The 23,489-nt window shown below is 44.1% G+C and overlaps 1 protein-coding gene across 1 annotated transcript in view; it reads left to right on the top strand.

Annotated features, from left to right (window-relative positions):
- CDADC1 (cytidine and dCMP deaminase domain containing 1) overlaps window positions 1–5,378 on the top strand; it is a 42,237-nt gene extending 36,859 nt beyond the window's left edge. Inside the window, exon 10 of the mRNA XM_082602529.1 lies at window positions 2,114–5,378. Coding sequence (XP_082458655.1) covers window positions 2,114–2,187 — 74 coding nt within the window. The 3' untranslated portion in view covers window positions 2,188–5,378. The remainder of the gene's footprint in view (window positions 1–2,113) is intronic.
- The last annotated feature ends 18,111 nt before the right edge of the window (window positions 5,379–23,489 follow it).

The raw sequence follows: 23,489 nt of genomic DNA, 5'->3' as shown, positions 1-23,489 counted from the left end.
CAACAAACAAAAGTCCAGGACCAGATGGCTTCACAAGTGAATCTATCAAACATTTAGAGAAGAGCTAACACCCATCCTTCTCAAACTCTTCCAAAAAAATTGCAGAGGATGGAACACTCTCAAACTCATTCTATGAGGCCACCATCACCCTGATAACCAAAACCAGCCAAAGATACTACAAAAAAAGAAAATTACAGACCAATATCACTGATGAATATAGATGCAAAAATCCTCAACAAACTACTAACAAACAGAATCCAACAACACATTAAAAGAATCATACACCATGATCAAGTGGGATTTATCCCAGGGATGCAAGGATTCTTCAATATACACAAATCAATCAGTGTGCTACACCATATTAATAAATTGAAGAATAAAAACTATATGATGGTATATCTCTCCATACCAACAGATGGAGAGATATACCATGTTCTTGGATTGGACGAATCAACATTGTGAAAATGACTATACCACCCAAAGCAATCTACAGATGCAATGCAATCCCTATCAAATTACCAATGGCACTTTTTACAGAACTAGAAAAAAAAAAATCTTAAAATTTGTATGGAGACACAAAAGACCCCAAATAGCCAAAGCAGTCTTGAGGGAAAAATACAGAGCTGGAGGAATCAGACTCCCTGACTTCAGACTGTACTACAAAGCTACAATAATCAAGACAATATTGGTACTGGCACAAAAACAGAAATATAGATCAATGGAACAGGATAGAAAGCCCAGAGATAAACCCACACACCTATGGTCAACTAATCTATGACTAAGGAGGCAAGGATATACAATGGAGAAAAGACAGTCTCTTCAATAAGTGGTGCTGGGAAAACTGGACAGCTACATGTAAAAGAATGAAATTAGAACACTCCCTAACACCATACACAAAAATAAACTCAAAATGGATTCGAGACCTAAATGTAAGACCGGACACTGTAAAACTCTTAGAGGAAAACATAGGAAGAACACTCCTTGACTTAAATCACAGCAAGATATTTTTTGATCCACCTCCTAGAGTAATGGAAATAAAAACAAAAATAAACTAATGGGACCTAATGAAACTTCAAAGCTTTTGCACAGCAAAGGAAACCATAAACAAGACGAAAAGACAACCCTCAGAATGGGAGAAAATGTTTGCAAACAAATCTTCACACCAAGGATTAATCTCCAAAATATTAAAACAGCTCATGCAGCTCAATATTAAAAAAAAAAAAAACAACCCAATCCTAATATGGGCAGAAGACCTAAATGGACATCTCTCCCAAGAAGGCATACAGATGGCCAAGAAGCACATGAAAAGATCCTCAACATCACTAATTATTAGAGAAATGCAAATCAAAACTACAATGAGGTATCTCCTCACACTGGTTAAGAATGGACATCATCAGAAAATCTACAAACCAACAAATGCTGGAGAGGGTGTGGAGAAAAGGGAACCCTCTTGCACTGTTGGTGGGAATATAAATTGATACAGCCACTGTGGAGAACAGTATGGAGGTTCCTTAAAAAACTAAAAATAGAATTACCATATGACCCAGCAATCCCACTACAGGGCATATACCCAGAGAAAACCATAATTCAAAAAGACACATGCACCCCAATGTTCATTGCAGCTCTATTTACAATAGCCAGGATATGGAAGCAACCTAAATGCCCATCGACAGATGAATAGATAAAGAAGATGTGGTACATATATACAATGGAATATTACTCAGCCATGAAAAAGAATGAAATTGGGTCATTTGTAGAGACGTGGGTGCATCTAGAGACTGTCATGCAGAGTGAAGTATGTCAGAAAGAGAGAAACAAGTAGGTGCATTTTGTTTCCTCCAGACTAATAATAATAACTCTCCTCGCAAAACAGTTTTATGAATTGTTGGCTATACACTGTTGAATGAATCCAGTTTTTAAAAGGTCAGATATTGTGTTACCTGAGTGAGTTTATCTAGAACTGTTCTTCAACAGTTGAGAATTATTTTAAGATAAAATCAGTATTCCGTTTTAACTTAAGCATTATTTTGATCTTACAACCTCTGTGACTTTAACAAATAGTCATTTATTTGAAGTGACACTTTTCTGACTTTAAGTTATTCTTGAACGCTAGATGGTGTGTTGGGACCCATACCCCAGGATGAAGAACAGCACCAAAACAAGAAGCTGCGTCTTGCAAACCACTAAGAAGTCTTGTCTGAACTGGGGTGAAGACCTCAAGAATTTTTATTGCACTTTTAAAATCCAGCCTTGTTAACTCAGAAAATAAGAATGGATTTTGGATATAATTGAAAAAAATTTTTAAAGAAAGCTAATTTATTACTAGCATATGAATGATATTAATGAGAATATTTTTATTTTAGATTTGTGTGTTTTCCAGAGTATAGTGGTGTATTTTTTAATTACACTGAATGAGGTATCCATAATTTAATGAGACCAGTTCAATCGGCCATACAGATTGATTTCTCCTTGTCTTAGCTTTATGTTAACTAGTTTGAAAGGGACTGGTTTATTGGAGCACACATCTCAGCAGAGAATTACATACCTTTTCAGAAATATTAATTTTAAAAAATAAATTTATTTTATTTATTTATTATTTTTGGCTGCGTTCGGTCTTCGTTGCCGTATGCGAGATCTCTCTATTTGCGGCAAGTGCAGGCTACTCTTCATTGCGGTGCGTGGGCTTCTCATTGCAGTGGCTTCTCTTGTTGCGGAGCAGGGGCTCTAGGCGTGCGGGCTTCGGTACTTGTGGCTCGCAGGCTCTAGAGCGAAGGCTCAGTAGTTGTGGCACACAGGCTTAGTTGCTCTGTGGCATGTGGGATCTTCCCGGACCAGGGCTTGAACCCATGTCCCCTGCATTGGCAGGCGGATTCTTAACCACTGCGCTACTAGGGAAGCCCAGAAATATTAATTCTTTTGGATTATGAAGGTGATGATTAGTAAAGTACTCCAGGAAGATAAACGGCAACCTGGCCATTTTTAAGTCAGTGTGTGGCTCACCAAAAGTTCCCATTTATACTCAAAGCTTTCTAATAATCAGGATTTACTTAATTAGGATTGAGTCATAAAAATGAAGTTGGTGGACCTGGTCTCCATTATAAAAGTACATTCCTAACAAGGTTATTAATTTTTCTTCAGTCTTTCGATATGTAGAAATCACGATCATTTGTTGGACTAGGGTGTTTTTATATCACTGATTTTGGGTAGCAAAAGGAAGAGAATATAATTCTGAGACAGTATTACTATTTGATATCACTGACTCTGGAAATCACTAACAACAAACTTCAAATTTGGTTATGATGTTAACAGAGAAGAAATATTTTAGTCTGGAATACTGAAACTAGCCTTTTTCAAGTTCCATTCATAAATGCTGCCCATTATTCCCTCCATATAATTAGCACAGAATGTCTCATGGCTTTGAATGGAAAGCCTTATAAAAACATTTGCAAACCTTAAGAATACTGAAAGTCTTGAAAGTAAACATTATGGTCAGTTCAGTTATTTTCCAAATTGCTCTCCGTGAGTCCTCTCATTTTTATTTGCTGTGAAACTTTCAGAAAATTAGCCCAAAGATGAAGGTACATTGTTTTCTACTTTCCTAGAGTTAGAGAGGGATTTGCATGGCCTGTGGCCTGCAGGCCTGGGGTGTGACATGCTGAGGAATGACTGCCCTGGCTATATGCGGGCCACCAGGTTCGCCTCTGCTCTTTCCAGGGCATCACATATCATCGCAAGGCCTCCTATCAGTTTCTCAGAATTTTACACAGGACAATCCACATGCTGACCGATGTCCCTGCTTGGACAGCAGCGTGCTTAGGTCCTCTGGGACTTTAGTCATCATACCTGGCAGTTGAGAACTGCTGTAAACATTTCACCACAGATGTAGGACATGGAATAGAGAGGGATGGGAGGAAAGGTGCCTTTAGAGGTAACTAAGGCTAATTTGAAAACAGTGGTTAAGCTATTCTTTAACATTTATCGACATTAAATATTGAGATTTGCTTACATTATGCTTAAGTTCATCTTATATGATATGTTGTTTTCAACTGATATGTCAGCTACATCAACTATTTTGTAAATCAATCAGCAAATGTTTTGCCAGTTTTGTGGACTTATGTGTTGGACATAGTGGGGAATATCAGAAGGGAGAAACATACAAATGGGAAGAGCTATGATTAGGAAATGGAAAGCTGGTTATTTCTGTAGCACTATTAAAATGGTCATGATAATGCCATATTTCCTTCTGTACAACTGGCCGGATTTCAACATTTATTGAGAGTTTACCATGTAGCACCAGAAGGAAAGCCCTTTGAGTACAGGGATGTGTGTGTGTGTGTGTGTGTGTGTGTGTGTGTGTGCATGCACGTGCACGTGTGTATTTAAACTGCTGAATCCAGTGCCTACAACAGTGTCTGGCACATAACAGGGATTCAATAAATATTTGTTGATTGACTGAATGACTGCTAGACCCTGGCTAGACCCTGTAGATGAGATGTGTAAGAAATGCGTCCTGACCTCAAGAAGCTCACAGTCTAGCAGAAGATGCAGGCATGAAATCAAGCAATAAAGTGATTCTCAGAAGGGGGTCCCTGGACCAGCAGCATTAGCCTCGCCTGGGGACTCGTTAGAAGTGCAAGTTCTCAGGCCCACCCAAACCTACTGAGTCAGAAACTCTGGGGGCGGGGCCCAGCATTCCCTCCAGGTGATTCTGATGACCCTCAAGGTTGAGAAACGCCCTGTGGATGTGACCGTAGGAACAGTGGTGGCACAAAAGAGGGCAAGCATACACTCTGGTGAGTCATGGAGAAAGGGTCTTGTAGAAGTGGAGGTCCTGAAGGGGCTACAGGGTGTTGCCAGGCAAACAGTGGGGGTGTGAGATGAACTTCTGGGAGAAAGTAATGGAGATAGATGGTCACACTGGGAAGCAGGAAAGGGAAGTGTCAGGGACTCTCACAGAGATTGCTGAGCTGTACCAAGAGGGCCCTGGGGTAGCCCCCTGCCTAAAATCTAGGAATTCACAGTCAGGAGGGTTCATCCCTTAGCGTGAAAAAACAAAATTTGCACTTTAAAATACATCATCCTTAATTTCAAAGATGGGGAGGATAATAGTGAATTCATAATTTGAAAAAAAGCTCTGCATTTGTTTACTGCCAAGTGACAATATGCCACCTGGAGGCGGGGTGAGTGTGGGCCTGGCTCACCACCCAGCTGTCGGGTAGAGTACATGCAGGTTTACATGTACTGTTCCATTGCATCACTACCAAAGCTTTTTCTTTTATTCAGCTTTTCTTTTTTTTTTTTTTTTTTGCGGTATGCGGGCCTCTCACTGTTGCGGCCTCTCCCGTTGTGGAGCACAGGCTCGGGACGCGCAGGCTCAGCGGCCATGGCTCACAGGCCCAGCCGCTCCACGGCGTGTGGGATCCTCCCGGACTGGGGCACGAACCCGTGTCCCCTGCACTGGCAGGCGGACTCTCAACCACTGCGCCACCAGGGAAGCCCTTATTCAGCTTTTCTATGGGTTTCTCTTCCTCAGTTACTTACTGAGTTTGAGAATATACCTTCTCTCATAAATCTTCCTCGTTTTATGCATGAACAGTTCAGCTTTAAGATCTGCCACAACAATCTGCTTTTGACCCACTTTAGAGCAATTTTCTGAAGTTCTGGTATTGCCAATAGTGGCCACTTGGCATCTAGCTGAGGCTATTACTGTTGCTTTTTAGGATTAAGCAACAGTTTAGAACCTTCATTTCATGTGTAATATTCTTAAGGTTTTTTTTTTTGCTATCATTTAAAATTATAACATTTCTTTTTTTAAACATATTTCTGATATACAAGAAAAGTTAAAAGCCCCATTAATCAGTATCAGTTGAAAATGAGACCCATTTAAAATGGAATACCCTTTAGAACCCTGTCCATAAAAATATATTTACTCTATTCAATGAATTGCATTTAAATAGACTCAGATTTCAAAGGAACTTAGATCTCATCTGTTTAGAATACTCCTTTATAGTTCTGGAAACAGAAGCATCCAGAAGGTGAATGATTTCTTCAAGTCTAGTTCAGAATGTCACAAGGGCCTAAATCAGTATCAGTTTTTTTTGTCCATTTTCAGTTTTGCTTTTAATGTAAGTACACATTTGTCCTGTACATGTTGACATGTTGGCTGATTTTAACATGTATGTGACAGTAATAAAAGACTTCCATTACTATAAATTAAGTCATTTTTTAGTAAAATTACACCTACACATTTTAAATGAGCAAATAGCCCTATAAACCTTACTTTGAAACAGTAAGTCTCACGCTGTCCTCTGTATCACCCCACCCCAGAGGCCACCAGGCTCAGTTATTTTAGCTGATTATTTTGTATTTATCTCCAAATCTCCAAATCACATGTTCCTTACTAGTGTTTCAGTTTTAGGTATTTTCTTTTGAATACCATTATAAAAGCTTTCTTTCACCTCACTTTCTCCACACACTTCCATCTTTCCATCCTCCCCATATTCTTTTATTTTGGTGCCATCAATATTCATTGTTTGGTATTATGACTATGTAAATGCTACTCACAGGTTTGTCATGTTGTGTACTGTGATTACTTTCCCTTTCCTTATAAAATTTATTTTTCTGAATTTAAAATTTGACTTTTTTTGAAGGGGGGGAGCTTGGTTTTCTATATTTTATTGCTAACCTGTAGCCAAACTCTTCTCCCAGTTGTGTGACCAACTCTTCTCCCAGTTGTGTGACCTTCTCTCAGTATGTTGAAGCATATTGAGTGTCCTAAAAAGCTCTTCTTATTGAAGAAATCCCTCCTAGAGCCTCTGACCACCTCTTGCCTGGGCTAATTGGTCACTAGACCTTCTGCACTGCTGGCTTCCCGGGATCTTCCTCCACAGCTCTCCTAGAGGGAGTTGGGGGGCATTCTTCACCCTTTCCTTGAATTGGAACACCTGTTTCCTGGAATCCAGTCTTTTTCTCAGTTTGGTGGGCATATTTTTCAGGTCTCTGAGAAAAGGGTACATGGTGGTGGGATGACTGTCAGACAAGACTATTGTAGGGGAACATTTTCGATGCTATGAGTATCTGCAGATGTCTTTATTCTACCCTCACTTTAATTGATAGTTTGTTGGATGTAGAATTCTAGATTGGGAATAACTTCCCCTCAGAATTTTGAAGGCATTGTTTCATGATCCTAGTTACACTACTAGAATAAGTTTCAAGGTTTGGGTTGTCAATCAGACTCACAGGAATCAATGAAGGGGGACTTCCCTGGTGGCGCAACGGTTAAGAATCCGCCTGCCAATGCAGGGGACAGTTCGAGCCCTGGTCCGGGAAGGTCCCACATGCTGCGGAGCAACTAAGCCCACGCCACAACTACTAAGCCTGCACGTTAGAGCCCGCGAGCCACAACTACTGAAGCCCGTGCGCCTAGAGCCCGTGCTCCGCAATAAGAGAAGCCACCGCAATGAGAAGCCTGCGTGCAGCAACCCAATGCAGCCAAAAATAAAAATAAATACATAAATTTATATTTAAAAAAAAGAATCAACAAGGGTTACTTGGCAGCAGATGTTTAGAACAATGTAGAACACAGCACAGCCTCATGCACTGCAGCAGCCTCCCAAGACCTCACATTCACAGGCACAGCTTCCAAAATGTCACCATTGAGTCCTCCTTTCTCTTTGTCCTATAAGTTTATGTTTAAAACACAACTCCTTTACTTTCCTTTTATGATTTTGGGGGAGAAAAAAGAGGTAAATTAATGTTCTTTCATTTCCATTTTTGTATTTTCTTTAATGTTTTGGCTTTAAGCATGAAATGCCTTTCCCACAGTCATTTTAAACATTTTTATTAATATATTTAGTATAAATAGCCACCCCCTAATATCATTATGTATCTTTTCCTTGGGGATAAGCCCCAAAGATATTGTGTCAGAGGAGTATGTGTTCTTCTGCTTAGGGCTATTTTAAAGACTTGATGCAGATGAGAAATACCTGAAAAATACGGATTTTCTAAAACACAACCTTTGGGGATAAAGAATTAAATCTTGTTCAACATCATAGCATTTGGATGTCTTTTTATTTGTTATTTCTGATTGTATATTTTAAAAGGCTTGAAAATAGAAACACTTTACCAGGCTAACCATGTATTTTGGTTCTTGTTTAACTCTCATCTCTGCTGGAATTGGTCCACTAGGTGGCTTCAGGCTCAAGTTTATTTGCAAACCATATATCTGATAAAGAGTTAATACCCAAAATATACAAAGAACTCATAAAAATCAACATTAATAGAACAAAGCACCCAGTTAAAAAAAAAAGCACAGACATCTGAATAGACAATTTTCCAAAGAAAACATACAGATGACCAACAGGTACATGAAAAGATGCTCAGCACCACCAATCATCAGGGAAACCCCAATCAGAATCACAATGAGCTATCATCTCACAGCTGTCAGAATATTCTGTTATCAAAAAGACTAACAAATGTTGACAACGATGTATAGAAAAGGTAACCATTGTGCACTGTTGGTGGGAAGTAAATTGGTGCAGCCACTATGGAAAAAAAGTATGGCTATTTCTCAAAAAAAATCAAAAATAGATCTACCATATGTTCCAGCAATTCCAATTCTGGGTATTAAGCAAAAACACTAATTGGAAAATATATATGCACCACTACATTCACTGCAGCATTATTTATAATAGCCAACCCAAGTGCCCATCAATTAATGGATAAAGAAGTTAACACACACACACACAATAACTATGATTTCAATTATTTGTGTGATCTAAAAAATGAAGCAAATGAACATATAACAAAACAAACAGATTTGTAAATACAGAGGAAAAAACAGGTGGTTGCCAGAGGAGAGGGGGGTGGGAGGAGGAAAGAAATAGGTGAAGGAGATCAAGAGGTACAAACTTCCAGATGCAAATAAGAAACAGTCTTGGGTATGAGATTTGGGAAATATAGTCAGTAACTATGTAATATCTTCGTATGGTGACATATCATAAACAGACTTACTGTGTTGATCATTTTGAAATGTACAGAAATATCAAATCACTATGTTGGGCAACTGGAACTACCAGTGTTCTAGGTCAATTTTAGTTCAAAAACAAACTCACAGGAAAAGAGATTTGTCCTTACCAGAGGCAGTGTGTGCGTGGAGAAGGAATTGGACGAAGGCAGCCAAAAGTTACAAACTTCCAGTTACAAGATAAATAAGTACTAGGGATGTAATGTACAACATGATAAATATAATCAACACTGCTGTATGTTATATAGGAAAGTTGTTAAGAGAGTATATCCTAAGAGTTATCACAAAATTTTTTGCTATTTAATTTTGTATCTATATGAGATGAATGTTCACTAAACTGATTGGGATAATCATTTCATGATGTCTGTATGTCAACTCATTATGCTGTATACCCTAAACTTGGATACAGTGCTGTATGTCGATTATATCTCAATAAAACTTAATAATGAATAACACATTAATAAACCTAACTTAGAAAAAAACTTTATAGCAAGATTAAGTGAATCCTATGCCAGGACTCCAATGTTTTGGTTGTTAGGAAGTATATTAATATAACTAATCAGCTTACAAATTTAGGAAAGGCATGTGACCAACTTGATAGATGCAAATAAAGTAGCATGGTAGAATATTACAGATAAAATTATAGAAATATAGAAGATATTAATGCATATGTACTCAAAGAAATGTCACATACCCACAACACTAGTTCACCTATAGAGAAATAATAGATTAATTTCCTCTAATTGTCAGATCACTAGGAGACATGAACACCTAACTTACTTAACACTTTGAGGTATTAGTAAAAAAAAAAAAAATTACCACTGGAAAAGAAGGATTAAAATTATCTCCATTTGCAGAGCATATGGATATATACCTAGTAAGCCCAAAGAACAACTGGAAATTTGTTACAGAAAATAAGACAGTAAAATATTTTAAAGACTATAACATAAGCATGTAGTACACAGTTCATATAGACACATCGCAAGCAGTTACCAGGTATGTTAAAAGGGAGGCTGCAATTTTTAAAGTATAAAATAAAAATAAATCTTAACAACACATGTGAAAAGCCTATATGAATAAAATTATCATGAACTTATATAGATAATACAGATTCGAAGAAAAGGAAAAATCGATTTCCTTAAATATAATAAGAAATCATATATAGAGAAAAATATACCAATATGCATATGTGTATGTATATATTTGTGTGTATATGTGTGTATACATACATATACACACACAAGTGTTTTTCTGGGGATAGATAATTTATTGTTTACATAAAATAGAAAAAATATAAAATGTACATAAAATAGAGTTAATTTATGAAATTAAAGATTAGTTATTAAGTATATTTTACATACAAGATAATTTATATATGTTTCATGGAAACTACAAAGAAAAAAATCTACTGTAGTTACACAAAAGATTAATCCTTTTTCTTTAAAAATAATTCATATTACATCCAAAAAAAATACAAAGGAACTAACAACAATAAACAGAAAATAATGAAAGTCCTTATCAACAATTAACTTAAACATTAACAGATGAAATTCTCCAATTAAATGACACAAAGTGGTTGAATTAATTTAAAAAAAGAACCTACAGGGAATTCCCTGGTGGTCTAGTGGTTTCACTGTCGGGGACCTGGGTTCAATCCCTGGTCAGGGAACAGGGATCCTGCAGGCAGCGTGGCGTGGCCAAAATAAAAAATAAATAATTTTAAAAAGAACCTACAATATGCTGTCTACAAGAGACTCAGTTTAACTTTAAGGATGTATATAGGTTAAAGTGAGAGGATGTAAAAATATATTCCATGCAAATGGCAACCCAAAAGAGAGCAGGAGTACCTATACTTAGATAATACATATTTTCAATCAAAATCAGTCATGAGACAATGTTACTATACAGTGATAAAGGAGTCAAGTTATCAAGAGAATATTACAAGTATAAATATGCACCCAACACTGGAACATGTAGACATTTAAAGCAAATATTTACAAAACTACATACAGAAAAAGCAATAAAGTAACAGGGTACTTCAATACCCCATTTGTAAATGTGGATAGATCATCCAGGCAGAAAATTCATGAGAAAACATTGACCTGCACAACACTTTAGAAAAGTAAATGTAACGGATATATACAGAACATGCCATCCAAGGGCACCAGAAAACACAGTCTTCTCAAGGGCATATAAAACATTCCCAAGGATATGTCATTCCTGGGCCAAAAAGCCAACTTTAACACATTTAAGACAAATCTTGTCTCAAAGCTTTCCAACCACAATGATATGGAACTAGAAATCAATAGGAGAAAAGTCTGGAAATTTTACAAATACATGGAAATTAAACAACACACTCCTGAATAACCAGTGGGTCAAAGTAGAAATCGAAAGAGAAATTAGACAGTATCTTGAAAAAATATAAATACAAAATACCACAATTTAGGGAAAACATCAACAGTAGTTCTTATGTGCCTACATTTTAAAAAATGAAAGTTTTCAAAAACAACCTAACTTTACACATCAAGAAAGTAGGAAAATAAAGGATTAAGCACAAGATTAGAAGAAAGGAAAGAGCAAAGATTAGAGGATAAACAATCAAGCTAAGAGTTGGTTTTAAAAAATAAAGCAAACTGACAAACTTTTAGCTAGACTAACCAAGGAAAAAAGAGAAGTCAAAAAATCTGATAAATGGAAGAGGAGACATCAAAGAAATACAAAGGACCATAAGAGTATATTATTAACAATTACATACCAACAAATTAGATAAATTATAATAAATAAATTCCCAAAGCATGAACCTACCAAGACTGAATCATGAAGAGAAAGTCTGAACAGACCAATAATAAATGAGGACATTGAAACAACAAACATAAACCTCCCGACAAAGAAAAGCCCAAGACCAGATGGTTTCACTGGTGAATTCTACCAAACATTAAAAAACTGGACTTCCCCGGTGGCGTAGTGGTTAAGAATCCGCCTGCCAATGCAGGGAACACGGGTTCGAGCCCCTCCACATGCCGTGGAGCAACTAAGCCCATGCACCACAACTACTGAGCCTGAACTCCAGAGCCGGAGAGCCACAACTACTGAAGCCCGCGCACCTAGAGCCCGTGCTCCACAATAAGAGAAGCCATCGAAGTGAGAAGCCCACGCACCACAACAAAGAGTAGCCCCCGCTCCCTGCAACTGGAGAAAGCATGCGTGCAGCAACGAAGACCCAGTGCAACCAACAATAAATAAAATAAAATAAAAATTTAAATCTATATAAAAAAATAATTAACACCAATCATTCTCAAACTCTTCCAAAAAAAATTGAGGAGGAGGGATGACTCCCAAGCTCATTTTATGAGTTCAGCATTACTCTGACACCAAAGCCAGATAAGGAACACTACAAGAAAATAAATCTAGGGGCTTCCCTGGTGGCGCAGTGGTTGAGAGTCCGCCTGCCGATGCAGGGGACACGGGTTCGTGCCCCAGTCCGGGAAGATACCACATGCTGCGGAGCGGCTAGGCCCGTGAGCCATGGCCGCTGAGCCTGCGCGTCCGGAGCCTGTGCTCCGCAACGGGAGAGGCCACCACAGTGAGAGGCCCGCGTACCGCTAAATAAACAAACAAATAAATAAATCTATAGGCTGATATGCCTGAACATAAATGCAAAAATTCTCAGCAAAAGTCTAAATAAATCAATAAGGATGGTACACGTTGCTAAAAGAATGGAGAATATATGATCCTTTCAATAGATGCAGAAAAAGCAATTGACAAAATTCAAAACATTTTTATGACAAAAGCTCTCAAAAAATTGGGAACAGAAGAAGCATGACTCAAAATAAGACCATATAATACACATCCACAACTAACCTTGTACTCTACCTTGTAAGCCTGAGTGGTGAAAAATTCAAAGCTTTTCCTTTTTAATCAAGAACAGGATAAGGGTATCCACACTCACTACTCTTATAAAAGACAGTACTGAAGTCCTAAGCAGAGCAATATGACACAAAAATAAGAAATAAAAAGGCATTCAAAATGGAGAGGGAAAAGTAAAGCTTCCTCTGTTTTCAGAAAACATGATCTTACATACGACCTCTCCTCCCCCCAAGTATGGTAGAAAATAAATTCAATAAAGTTGCAGGACATAGAACCAACATACAAAAGCCAGTTGCATTATATGCAATAGTAACAAAATATTTGAAATAAATAAAATAATTCCATTTACAAGTAATTGTTGCCCTCGACCACCCTAAGGGTCCCCGGGCGTCTGTGACAGCGCGGGTCCGACCTCTTTAGTCGGCTGAGGCACCCATCCCCCGTCCCCTCCCCCCTGGTACTTTATCTAATAGCGGAAGGAGCGCAGAGACACTTGGCTAAATCAGGAGACCTGCGACCCTGTGGATGAGTTTTAAGCCTGAGAGCGCGAGAGGCAATTAAACATTATTGGAACCCACTGTAAGCGGGGGGAGGGGAGGTTAGGAGGCGGAGTCCCGCCCCAGGACCCCGCACAGACACGCCCCCGCCCCTTCCCCGCCGTCAGGAGGAGGGGCTCTGCACCTCCCCCTCCCCGATTCCCCTCAGGACGCGCAGGTTTCCACCCCGACCCCGGGGCCCAAGCAAGCCGGGCGGAGGTCAGGGGCGAGATGAGGGACCCAAATTCCTCTGGACTAAGGTGCTACGGAGCAGCTCTTCCTAAAGAGCAGTCGCAGCTCCGAGCGAACCCCTGCGGCTCGAAAGTTGGCCTCGCGACCCCCCGCTCCGCCCCCGCAGGAGGTGCAGGGTCCGGGCCAGCTTACCTGGTCCGAGGCCCCAGGGGCGGCCGGGCCCTCAGCGGGCGTGGTCCGTCGTAGCGCAGCGGCCGAGCGGCCGTGGGCTGGGTCCGCGTCGCGCCGCCCTCCCCTCCGGCTCCCGGGCAACTCAGCTAGGGCGGATGGATGCAAGAGAGGCCGTGCAGGGAGTTCGGGCTCCGCAGGGACCCAGGCTCCATTCCGGGCGGCGGGGCACTAGGCCCTCAGTCACTTGCAGGGCCTTTTATCCGTTCTGTTCCTCGCCCCACCCCGGGTGCTAAACGTCAGGTGCCCCGGATTTAGGGCAGGTGGCGGGCTTCTAGTCACGTGACCCGGCTCCACTCACTCTGCCTCTCAAGCCTGAAACTTCAAAAGTCGGAAACTTCTCCTTGATCCCAGAACCTAACATAACTTTTGACGTAAAGGGATCAATGTACAACAGATGGATAAGCGAGAACCTTCTGCTGAGGGGAGGGGTGTGGGGACAGGAGGGGGAGGCTGAGATGGAAAGGGAAGAAGGAAGTTGGGGGAAAACTCTCGGAGAGGAAGGGCACAGGTATGAGCACAGCCCACCCACCAAAATGCCACCGCTTTTACAGGCTCCACATTTTACAGGACCACCAGCCCCGCTTCCCAGATGCCAACACCCACGCAGGCCTACAGCTTGCAAACTGCAAGCCCAAGAGTCAAGCCGGGTATTTCTGCGTCCAGAGTCCTGCCTCTGGAGAAGCAAAAGCCTGTGAGGCTGTCCAGCCACTGGGCCACCTGACCAGGCTGGAAGTGCCCTGAAGGGGCAGACCTCTGTGTGAGGCAAGGCAATCTGGACCGGAGAGTCAGAAGCGCCCGGTTACCAACCCCTCCTCTCTGGGCACGTCCTTGGGGTTCCTCCATCCCCATCTCCCAGCCTGGATGTCTGGCCGGGAGCCGCAGGTGGGATCCGCCGGTGCTCCGGCGCCCTCTAGCGGCCGTCCGCTCTAAGGCCAACTCTTAGCCCTTCCTCCTGCCTCCCTCCCCAGCCCTGGGGGCTGCACTGGCCTTGGGCACCTGCCAGCCTGATTTTGTTCCTCCTCTCCCTTTAAGCACAATGAAGTGCCCTACAGAGGTTTAGAATCTCTTGGAGAAAGAAGCTCTTTTAGTCAATACACCTTGACCCTGAGAAGGTGGTTTCTAGAATGAACCTGAAATACTGTATTTTTCTCCATGTGTTTCCAAGAAGAGAGAGCTTTAGTTTTCTAAGGCAAAAGAAATACAAAGTTATAAATACGATGTTGTGAGCCAGAGATGGAAAATCAACATTTTAGAAAGTTTATTCTTTTTGAATGGACATTTCATTGAAGACAGAATAAAGGATTCCCCTGCAGATTCCTTGAACTGTAAACACATAAAATCTCTCTGGACTTGATTGATTCAGTTATGACATTTAAAAGAGAAAGCTAAAACTGTGCATGAGCAATTCTTCTTGACAAAACCGTTCGATCAATCAGCCCCCTTAAATCCCGTGACCCCTGTAGATCAAACAGGCCCCTTAAATCCTGAGACCCCCCTTTGATTTATCAGCCCCCTTAAATCGAGTGACCCTTGTTGATTCATTAAGTTCCCTTATATCCCTTATATCATGACCCTTTTTGATTAAAATAGCCCCCTTAAATCCTGTGACCCCTGTACGATCAAGCAGCCTCCTAAAATCCCGTGACCACCGTTAGATCTATCAGCGGCCTTAAATTCCATGACCTTCTTTGATTCAATAAGCACCCTTAAATCCTGTGACCCCTGTTAGCTCAGTCAGCAAGATAACGGTTCTGGTTTCACAGGGAAATACCAGGAAGTGTTATCAACAGCACAGTCCTATTTAGGCAAGTTCATGCAAAAAAAAAAAAAAAAACAACAAACAAAAAAAATGACTTTTGCGTTCTGTATACATATCCTACTATTTAAGACTTGCAGACCATTTATCTCTTTTTCCTCAACTTTAGAATTTCCATTCAGCTCAAAACACATTTGAATCTTTTATTCTGGTTGCTTTGCACCTAATGAGGCTTAAATTATGGCTTTAGTATCTTTAGCAAAGTCCTTCTGACTGATAAACGATTTATGATTTTCTTTTGTCCTCAGTTGCTTTACCTGCCTTTCAGGAACCACCCTCATTTTCAAGAACTTGAGAGTGAGACTTTGTGATTTGAGGAATTCCAGAAGAGGATGCATCCTTATAAGGTTAAAAAGAAAAAGTAGTGTCATTTAGCAGTGTACAGAAGTGTGAGGGATAAAGATAAAGGATGAAGTTCCAGCTTCTTAAAAGGGTGGAGGAAGGGGTCTGCTGGTGGCAATAAAGACATGGGTTAGAATGTTTCATGAGGGTCACTCATCACCACCTGGTCCCCCTGTCTCTTCTGGGACCACAAGCCAGTAAAGAAGCTGGTCCCTTTCAAATCGTACACCCGTGTCCCTGAAAGGAACCAGGTGAAAGTGCGTGGCTGGATCAGAGTAAAATGTACATCTGAAAGGATCTGCGTTAATGAGGCTGATGGGCTGGGACTACTGCCTTCGTATACAAAGGACAGTCCTTTTTATTTTATGTTATCTCTTGTCTATTTGATGACAGCCATCCTGACAGGTGTGAGGTATCTCATTGTGGTTTTGATTTGCATTTCCCTGATGATGAGTGATGTTGAGCATCTTTTCATGTACCTGTTGGCCATCTATCTGTATGTCTTCTTGGGGAAAATGTCTATTCCGTTCCTTTGCCTGTTTTTCAATTGGATTGCTTGAGTTTTTGCTGTTGAGTTGTAGGAGTTCCTTATACGTTTTGGGTGTTAACCCCTTATCAGATATGTGATCTACAAGTACTTTCTCCTCTTCTGTTTGTTGCCCTGACTTCTGCTTTCTGGGTGACGGGGGTCCAGGCACTCGGGATCCTCTGCTTCTCACACATGTGGTTACAGTAGTGGCCGGGGCTGTGTTCGGATAAAACTGCACGTGGCCGGGGATCACTAACCCCTCTTCTAGGAGGCAGCATGCGGAGTGCAGCGGTGGGCGGGCACGATTCCCCTGAAGTCATCAGTCAGACGGTCATGCGCTGTGAAGTTCACATCTCCCAGCCCCAAAGTGATGGGGCAATTTCTAAAGCGAGGACCTTGCAGGTGAAACACTGAGCAGGTGCTCTTTTTCCTTGTTGGAACGATCTGGAAACCAAGTGTGTGGAACAGGGAACTCCCCCAAGTCACAGAAGCTCAGTTCAGACTTCCTGGGACGCCGAGACCTGCTCCGAGTCACCCTCACTGAGGAGTGAAAGCCCTCAGGCAGGGACCGGAGGAGCTGCTGGATTGCCCTTGCCCTGCTGGCCAAGGAGCAGCTCTGCGATGTGTGGCACATGCCTTTTGCTTTGGGTATGTAAGAGGAGTCGTTCTTTGGGGAGACTGGCTTTTTCCTCTGGTCGAGGGCCTCCTGTGTGCCAAGCGCAGCAATCCTCTGTCACGGTTGGAAAGCTAGGCACAGAGAGGTCAGGGAATGTTTCCAGGTCACACAGCTGGTAGGGGCAGCGCTGGGGTCTGATGCACACCAGATGCCCCGCCCTCACTCTCTCCACTTTCCCAGGAGCCGTCGTGATCCCACATGTCAGCGTCCCTCAGAGAGGCCCAGGCATCGGCGCTGGGAGCCTTCCCTGCCTAACAAGCCAGGACGCCGTAAGAGAGAGGACAGGATGCCCAGAGACTTGTCTCAGCGAGGGACCCAGCACACACTGGGCTGTTTCTCCTTGGAAACACATGGAGAAAAATACAGTATTTCAGGTTTATTCTAGAAACAACCTTCTCAGGGTTAAAGTGTATTGACTAAAAGACCTTCTCCAAGAGATCCTAAACCTCTGTAGGGCATTTCATTGCACTTAGAGGGAGAGGAGGAAGGCTGGCAGGTGCCCAAGGCCAGGGCGGCCCCGGGGCGCTGGGGAGAGAGGCAGGAGGAAGGGCTGAGAGTTGGCTTTACAGCCGATGGCCGCTAGAGGGCGCCAGAGCACCGGAGGAGCCCACCTGCGGCTCCCTGGCCCGACCTCCAAGGCTGGGAGATGGGGTTGGAGATGGGGTTGGCGGAACCCCAAAAAGGTGCCCAGAGAGGCGAAGCTGGTTACCGGGCACTTCTGACTCTCTGGCCCAGATTGCCTCGTCTTCCTGTTTAGGAAGAGCTGCGAAGCATCCTAGTCTGGGGAATTTTGGTCCTTCATCTCGTCCCTGCCCTCCCACCCTCTCGCTAGGCCCAGCGGGTGGGGTGGGGAGGGGCCCCGCCCTGCGCGTCCCGGGGGAATCGTGGAGGGGGAGACCCAGAGTCCCGCTGGAGTCGCAGCGCCCCTCCTCCCGACGGCGGGGAAGCGAGGGGGGTTGGGAGGGCTGTGCGGGGGACGGGGGGTCCCCGGGCTGGACCTGCTGCGCTGCGACTCAGCCTTCCAACCTCCTAACGCCCCTCCCCCACCCCGCCTCCCTTTCAGTACGTTCCAGTAATATTTAACACAGATCCGTGCGCGCCACCTCCAGAGTTTATGATTCGGTGGGTCTAGTATTAGAGCCAAACAATTTGTCTCTCTGACAGTTCCTCAGGTGATACTAATGCTGCTGGTTTGGGAACCACACGCTGAGAACCGGCGCTTTAGCTATTCACTTTACTTAGACAAACTGTAAATTTTCTCTCCTGGGGGGTACAGTGGAGGACAGCACTGGTGGTGAGGAAGCGATCTGACATCTACTGAGCACCTGTGACATCTGCCGTGTGCCAGGTGGAAGACCAGAGAGTTGAAATAACTTGGCTTGGGTTACACAGCTAGTGGGTGACAGAGAAGACAAAACAAAAACCACTTCATTCCAAGATGTACAGTCCTTCCGCTAAACCAGAGGTTCTCTGATTTTTGGTCTCAGGGCCTCTTTACACTCTTAAAAATTATTAAAGACCCAAAAGATCTGTTTGAGTTAAATCTATCAACATTTACTGTACTGGATTAGAAATTAAAACAAAATGGTTCACACTTTGAGAACCACTGCACTAAACCAGGCTGCAAAGAGTAACATCTTTCTTAGGTTCTGAACCCTGACTTGTTTTTTTGTTTTTGGCTGCGTTGGGTCTTCGTTGCTGCGCGCGGGCTTTCTCTAGTTGTGGGGAGTGGGGGCTACTCTTTGTTGCAGTGCGTGGGCTTCTCATTGCTCTAAGATGTGCACAGATCCTCTCAGCTGACACAACTGGGCATGCTCTCCCCTGGCCCCCAGGACTGCACTCAACCCTGACCAGCTACTGTGCAGAGGGGGAGTTCCTGCCACTGTTCAGGGCAACTCATTGCTGACAGAGGTTGGAGGCGGTGTGGGAAGGGAACACCACCCCTTTTCTTGGTCCCTGTTTGGTCTCTGCCAACATGCCATGGCTCCTGTCCTGGGCAGAAACCCCTAGGCTCTCATGGCCTCAGTAAGGGTACTGAAGTGGGTTTGGTACTGAGTAGGATAAAGCTGTTCTTATCCTTTGAACAACCAGGCCAATAAGGACTCTTTTTATTTCCTTTTTTTTTAATTTTGGGGAGGTTTAAGAAATGGCTGGGTGTCTATGGTCCAAAAAAAATAGGTGTTCCGCTGCACCAGCAAAGTTCACAGTGATAGGAAAATTCCTTGTGGGTGGGAAGGGCACTGAAGGAAGAAGAAGGGAGGAACAGGATGGAAGGAAGAAGTGAGGGGAGGAGGGGCAAGTCCCCAGTTACAAGGTTTTAAATAGTTGCTTTGCTTGTCCTATGTGTTTCCCAGCATCACTAATGGGGGAGAGTATTCAAGGAAGGGACAGGAAAGAGCAGGCAAAGGTGGGGAGACTCCTCTAACAGCCCAAGACTTTATATTCTGTGGCCAGAGGCCCATTTGCCTCTGTAAACGAAAGGTGCAGGGAAGGTGGCAGGGAGGGGTGAGGGTTGCTGGGTCTAGTGATGAGGATCAGAGACGACAAGGAGAATGGCAGCAGAGTCCCGTTTGGATCCTCACACACCATTTCCTATATACGAGTCCCAATAACATGCACAGCATGCAGGAGGCGGCTGCGTACCAAGGGGACGCTTTTAAAAGTAAAACTTAATTAGTCCCTGGGACTCACTGAAACTAATTTTTATTTATTGGTTTGTTTGTTTGTTTGTTTGTTTGTTTTTGCCGTACGCGGCCTCTCACTGTTGTGGCGTCTCCCGTTGCGGAGCACAGGCTCCGGACGCGCAGGCTCAGCGGCCATGGCTCACGGGCCCAGTCGCTCCGCGGCATGTGGGATCCTCCCGGACCGGGGCACGAACCCGTGTCCCCTGCATTGGCAGGTGTACTCTCAACCACTGCGCCTCCAGGGAAACCCTGAAACTAATTTTTAGAAGCAAATCACCTACTCTGATTCTAATCTTGCCAGACACCTTTATATCTGGTTTTGTCTTTTTTTTTTTTTTTTAAAGGTATTCCAAACTAGCCTGCCTAAATTAAAACTTGCTTATTCACTCCACATTGCTTCCCATCAAGGGCCAGGGAGCTACATTTTAAGGCTTTCACCTCAAAGAAAGAGTACTGGCCTGGGCAGAAGCGGAAGCCTGGGGCTTGGACCTGCTCAGTTTCTGATGATAAACCAAAGTGATTTCTAGACAGAAGGGGGGTGGGGGAGGACTGGGAAAGGGGAGGCTGAGGCAGTTCCATGGTAGTTTGTCCTGAAACCCTAGCGGAGAAGCCAGTATGAGACACCTGCTGAGAGAAGCGCCCAGAAACTGCTGGCTGCATCTGTAGGAGTTAACAGTAAAGAAGTAGGAGTGTGTTTCTGAATCAGAGTGGAAGTGTCTCAAGAGGGCCCCCACTGGTGGTCCCTGAGCTGCCTCCCTTCCACGAGTGGGAAGAGCGAAGCCCATGAAGAACTGAGATGAAGCAGGCGTGGGGGTCAGCTGGGCAAGAGCCGTGCTGTCTGTGGCAGGGAGCCCCACAAGTCAGAAGAGAAGAACTAATCATTTGTTGCAAGAAAACTTGCTGAGTACTGGGGACAAAAGTGAGAGGGGCCACTAAAGGAGGGTGGAAGTTCTTTGATGGAGAGCAGAGAAGCCTAGGCACAGTGGCCCTGAGTCCACACTCGCCCTGATCTTTTAAAAGTGATGTGTCCCGGCTATTGTAACCTAGTGCTGCAATGAACATTGGGGTGCATGTATTGTGGAACTAAGCCCAGTCAGTGTTAAGTCCTAAGTATCTCACAGGTTCTAAAGCTCCTGCCTCTGAGCCCTGGGTTTGAATCCTGCCCCGCCATGGGCTCAGTGGACAATCAGGCCGGTGACCCTCTCTGCGCCTCGGTTTCCACACTTGTAAAGTCAGGATACTAAGAGCACGTGCCTCACAGGTGGTTCTAAGGTTTGAGTTTAGTATTTGTGAAGCACCTAGAACAGGGCCTTCTCAGAGCAGGCACCAGCTCGGCCACAGATGTTCTTAGAGGGTCCTCACTGTCTTGCATCCCCCAACTCAGCACTCCCCATGCCAGGCCACTCTCCTCCTGACCGACCGTGCTCTGACAGGCAGGATGCATGTCACTTCCTGCTGAAAGGCCAGCTGCCTCCATGATGGCCCGAGACCCTTTGGGTGGCATTGAAGGCTCTCCTCCCGGCTTCCTCCACGTGTCCACACGCCCAACACTCAGGGCACACACCTGTCAGTCTCTGGCCACACGTGCTTCATGCCCATGGCCCCTTCCGCCCAGATTCCACACTGGAGTGGAATTCCCTCTCCCGCTGGCTGTGAGCCCCGCAGGGTAGCTGAGGGAGTTCAACATGGGAGCGTCCCCCGGGCCGGCACATCACAGACTTTACCTCATTGATTCCCTGTGAGGCAGCTCCTCTTTTTGCCTCATTTTACAGGTAGGAAACTGAAGGTCAGTGATTCTCAAGATCAAACACTTGTAGTGGAGCTGGGATTAAGTCCAGGCGTGGCTGTCCCCAATGTCTGCATGGGTCCATCGACACCGCACAAACCTCTCATGTCACTTAAGAGGAAAGAACAGGCTTCCCTGGTGGCGCAGTGGTTGAGAGTCTGCCTGCTGATGCAGGGGACACGGGTTCGTGCCCCGGTCTGGGAAGATCCCACATGCCGCGGAGCGGCTGGGCCCGTGAGCCATGGCCGCTGAGCCTGCGCGTCCGGAGCGTGTGCTCCGCAGCGGGAGAGGCCACAACGGTGAGAGGCCCGTGTACCGCAAAAAAAAAAAAAAAAAAAAAAAAGAGCAAAAAACAGCCAGGGGTCTTCAAGTGGGGGGAGAACATTAAGAGGATGTGGAAACACCTCCTCCAGCGCAACACATAAGTGGTGGGTTTGGGATGTGTCCGTTTAGCTGGAACACGTTCCCAGTCTCCTCTCCTGCATGGCGATGAATTAGGGCTGGGGTCAAGAGACAGTTGGCAGCATTGCAAGTGGAAATGAGGTGGCAGCCATGCTTTCCCCGGGAAGGTCGGGGCCATCACAGCTCAGGACGTTGCCACAAGCTTGCTGGCTCACCCTGCCGCTGGGGCCCCAGCCTCCCTGCCCCTCCTCCGTCAGCTGCTCCAAATCTGGGCTCAGCTGGGGGAGCTGTACAGTGAGTTGTGTGGTCTTACAGTCAGCCACGGCGTCGGAGGTGGAGGCTGGGAGGCCGGGAAGGCAGTGTGGGTTCCAGATCATATCCATGGATTCCAGCTGTCCTCATGGGTGCCCACTTCAATCTATCTTCCCTTCCCTGCTGACTCAGGCCCAGTGCCAGATGTAGGGGACAGGCTGAGGAAGGCCACTTACCCAGCCCCACAGCACATAGGTCTGACCCCTAGAGTAACTCTGTGGATCAACCCCTGATGGGCACAGAGAGTGAGTTCAATGAATGTTGGTTGAATAAATAACGATTTTGGTTGCTTTATCTAGGCTTTAAATTTCAGAACTAAAATGAGGGGAACTCATTTTTTCAACCTTCGCTAATGGATAAATTATTAATGTATATTACAACAACGTGTTCTTCCAAAAGGCCCCTGCGATCACAGCTTTCACATAACATAGATGGCTCACAGGGCAGTGATTAAATTACAATCGATATTGAATTAATTGCTGGTAAAGGGACTGGGACATTTTGTATGGTTCTGTGACTTTCAGGGTATTGGTAATTGTACACCTTCCTCCTGGGAGGGAGTGGTGAGGGACCTGGTGATCTCAACAGGGTCGTCTGTACATGCATCAGAACGTCTGCCTTGTGGTAGTCCTGTGGTGCTGGGCCGCTGAGGAATCTGAAATGGAGGCACGGCTGGCTGGGCAACAACCAATCTATCAGGAATCTAAGCTGATATTATGTCCAATTGCAGAAGTAAGTCAGGAAAACAGAAGCAGATGCAGAAGAGTGGTTTGGAATTAACACCTGTGTAGAGTCAAGAGATTGCTCCAAATAATACAGAAATTCAAGATCGAATCCCTTACCCCATGCATAGGTCTAGTTTGATCTTCCAACACCAGACAACCACATGGAGCAAAGTTACCCCCTGAAATGAAACTAGCTTTTGAAATCTTTCCATTGAGTTATCCTTTAGGTGGAATCCAATCTTTCCTCCTTTCCTTGGGGGCCATGATGAATGAAGTGTCTGCCCCTGGGGTGGAGTCAAAGAGCAGGCCTGGCGGGAGGCGGCCCAGACCTGCAGCCTAGTTTCCGAAGACATGGACTCTGGGGTC

The sequence above is a fragment of the Mesoplodon mirus genome (assembly GCF_964341445.2).
Source record: "Mesoplodon mirus genome assembly, chromosome: 17".
NCBI lineage: Eukaryota > Metazoa > Chordata > Mammalia > Artiodactyla > Ziphiidae > Mesoplodon > Mesoplodon mirus.
This window is presented reverse-complemented; position numbering and strand designations above follow the sequence as displayed.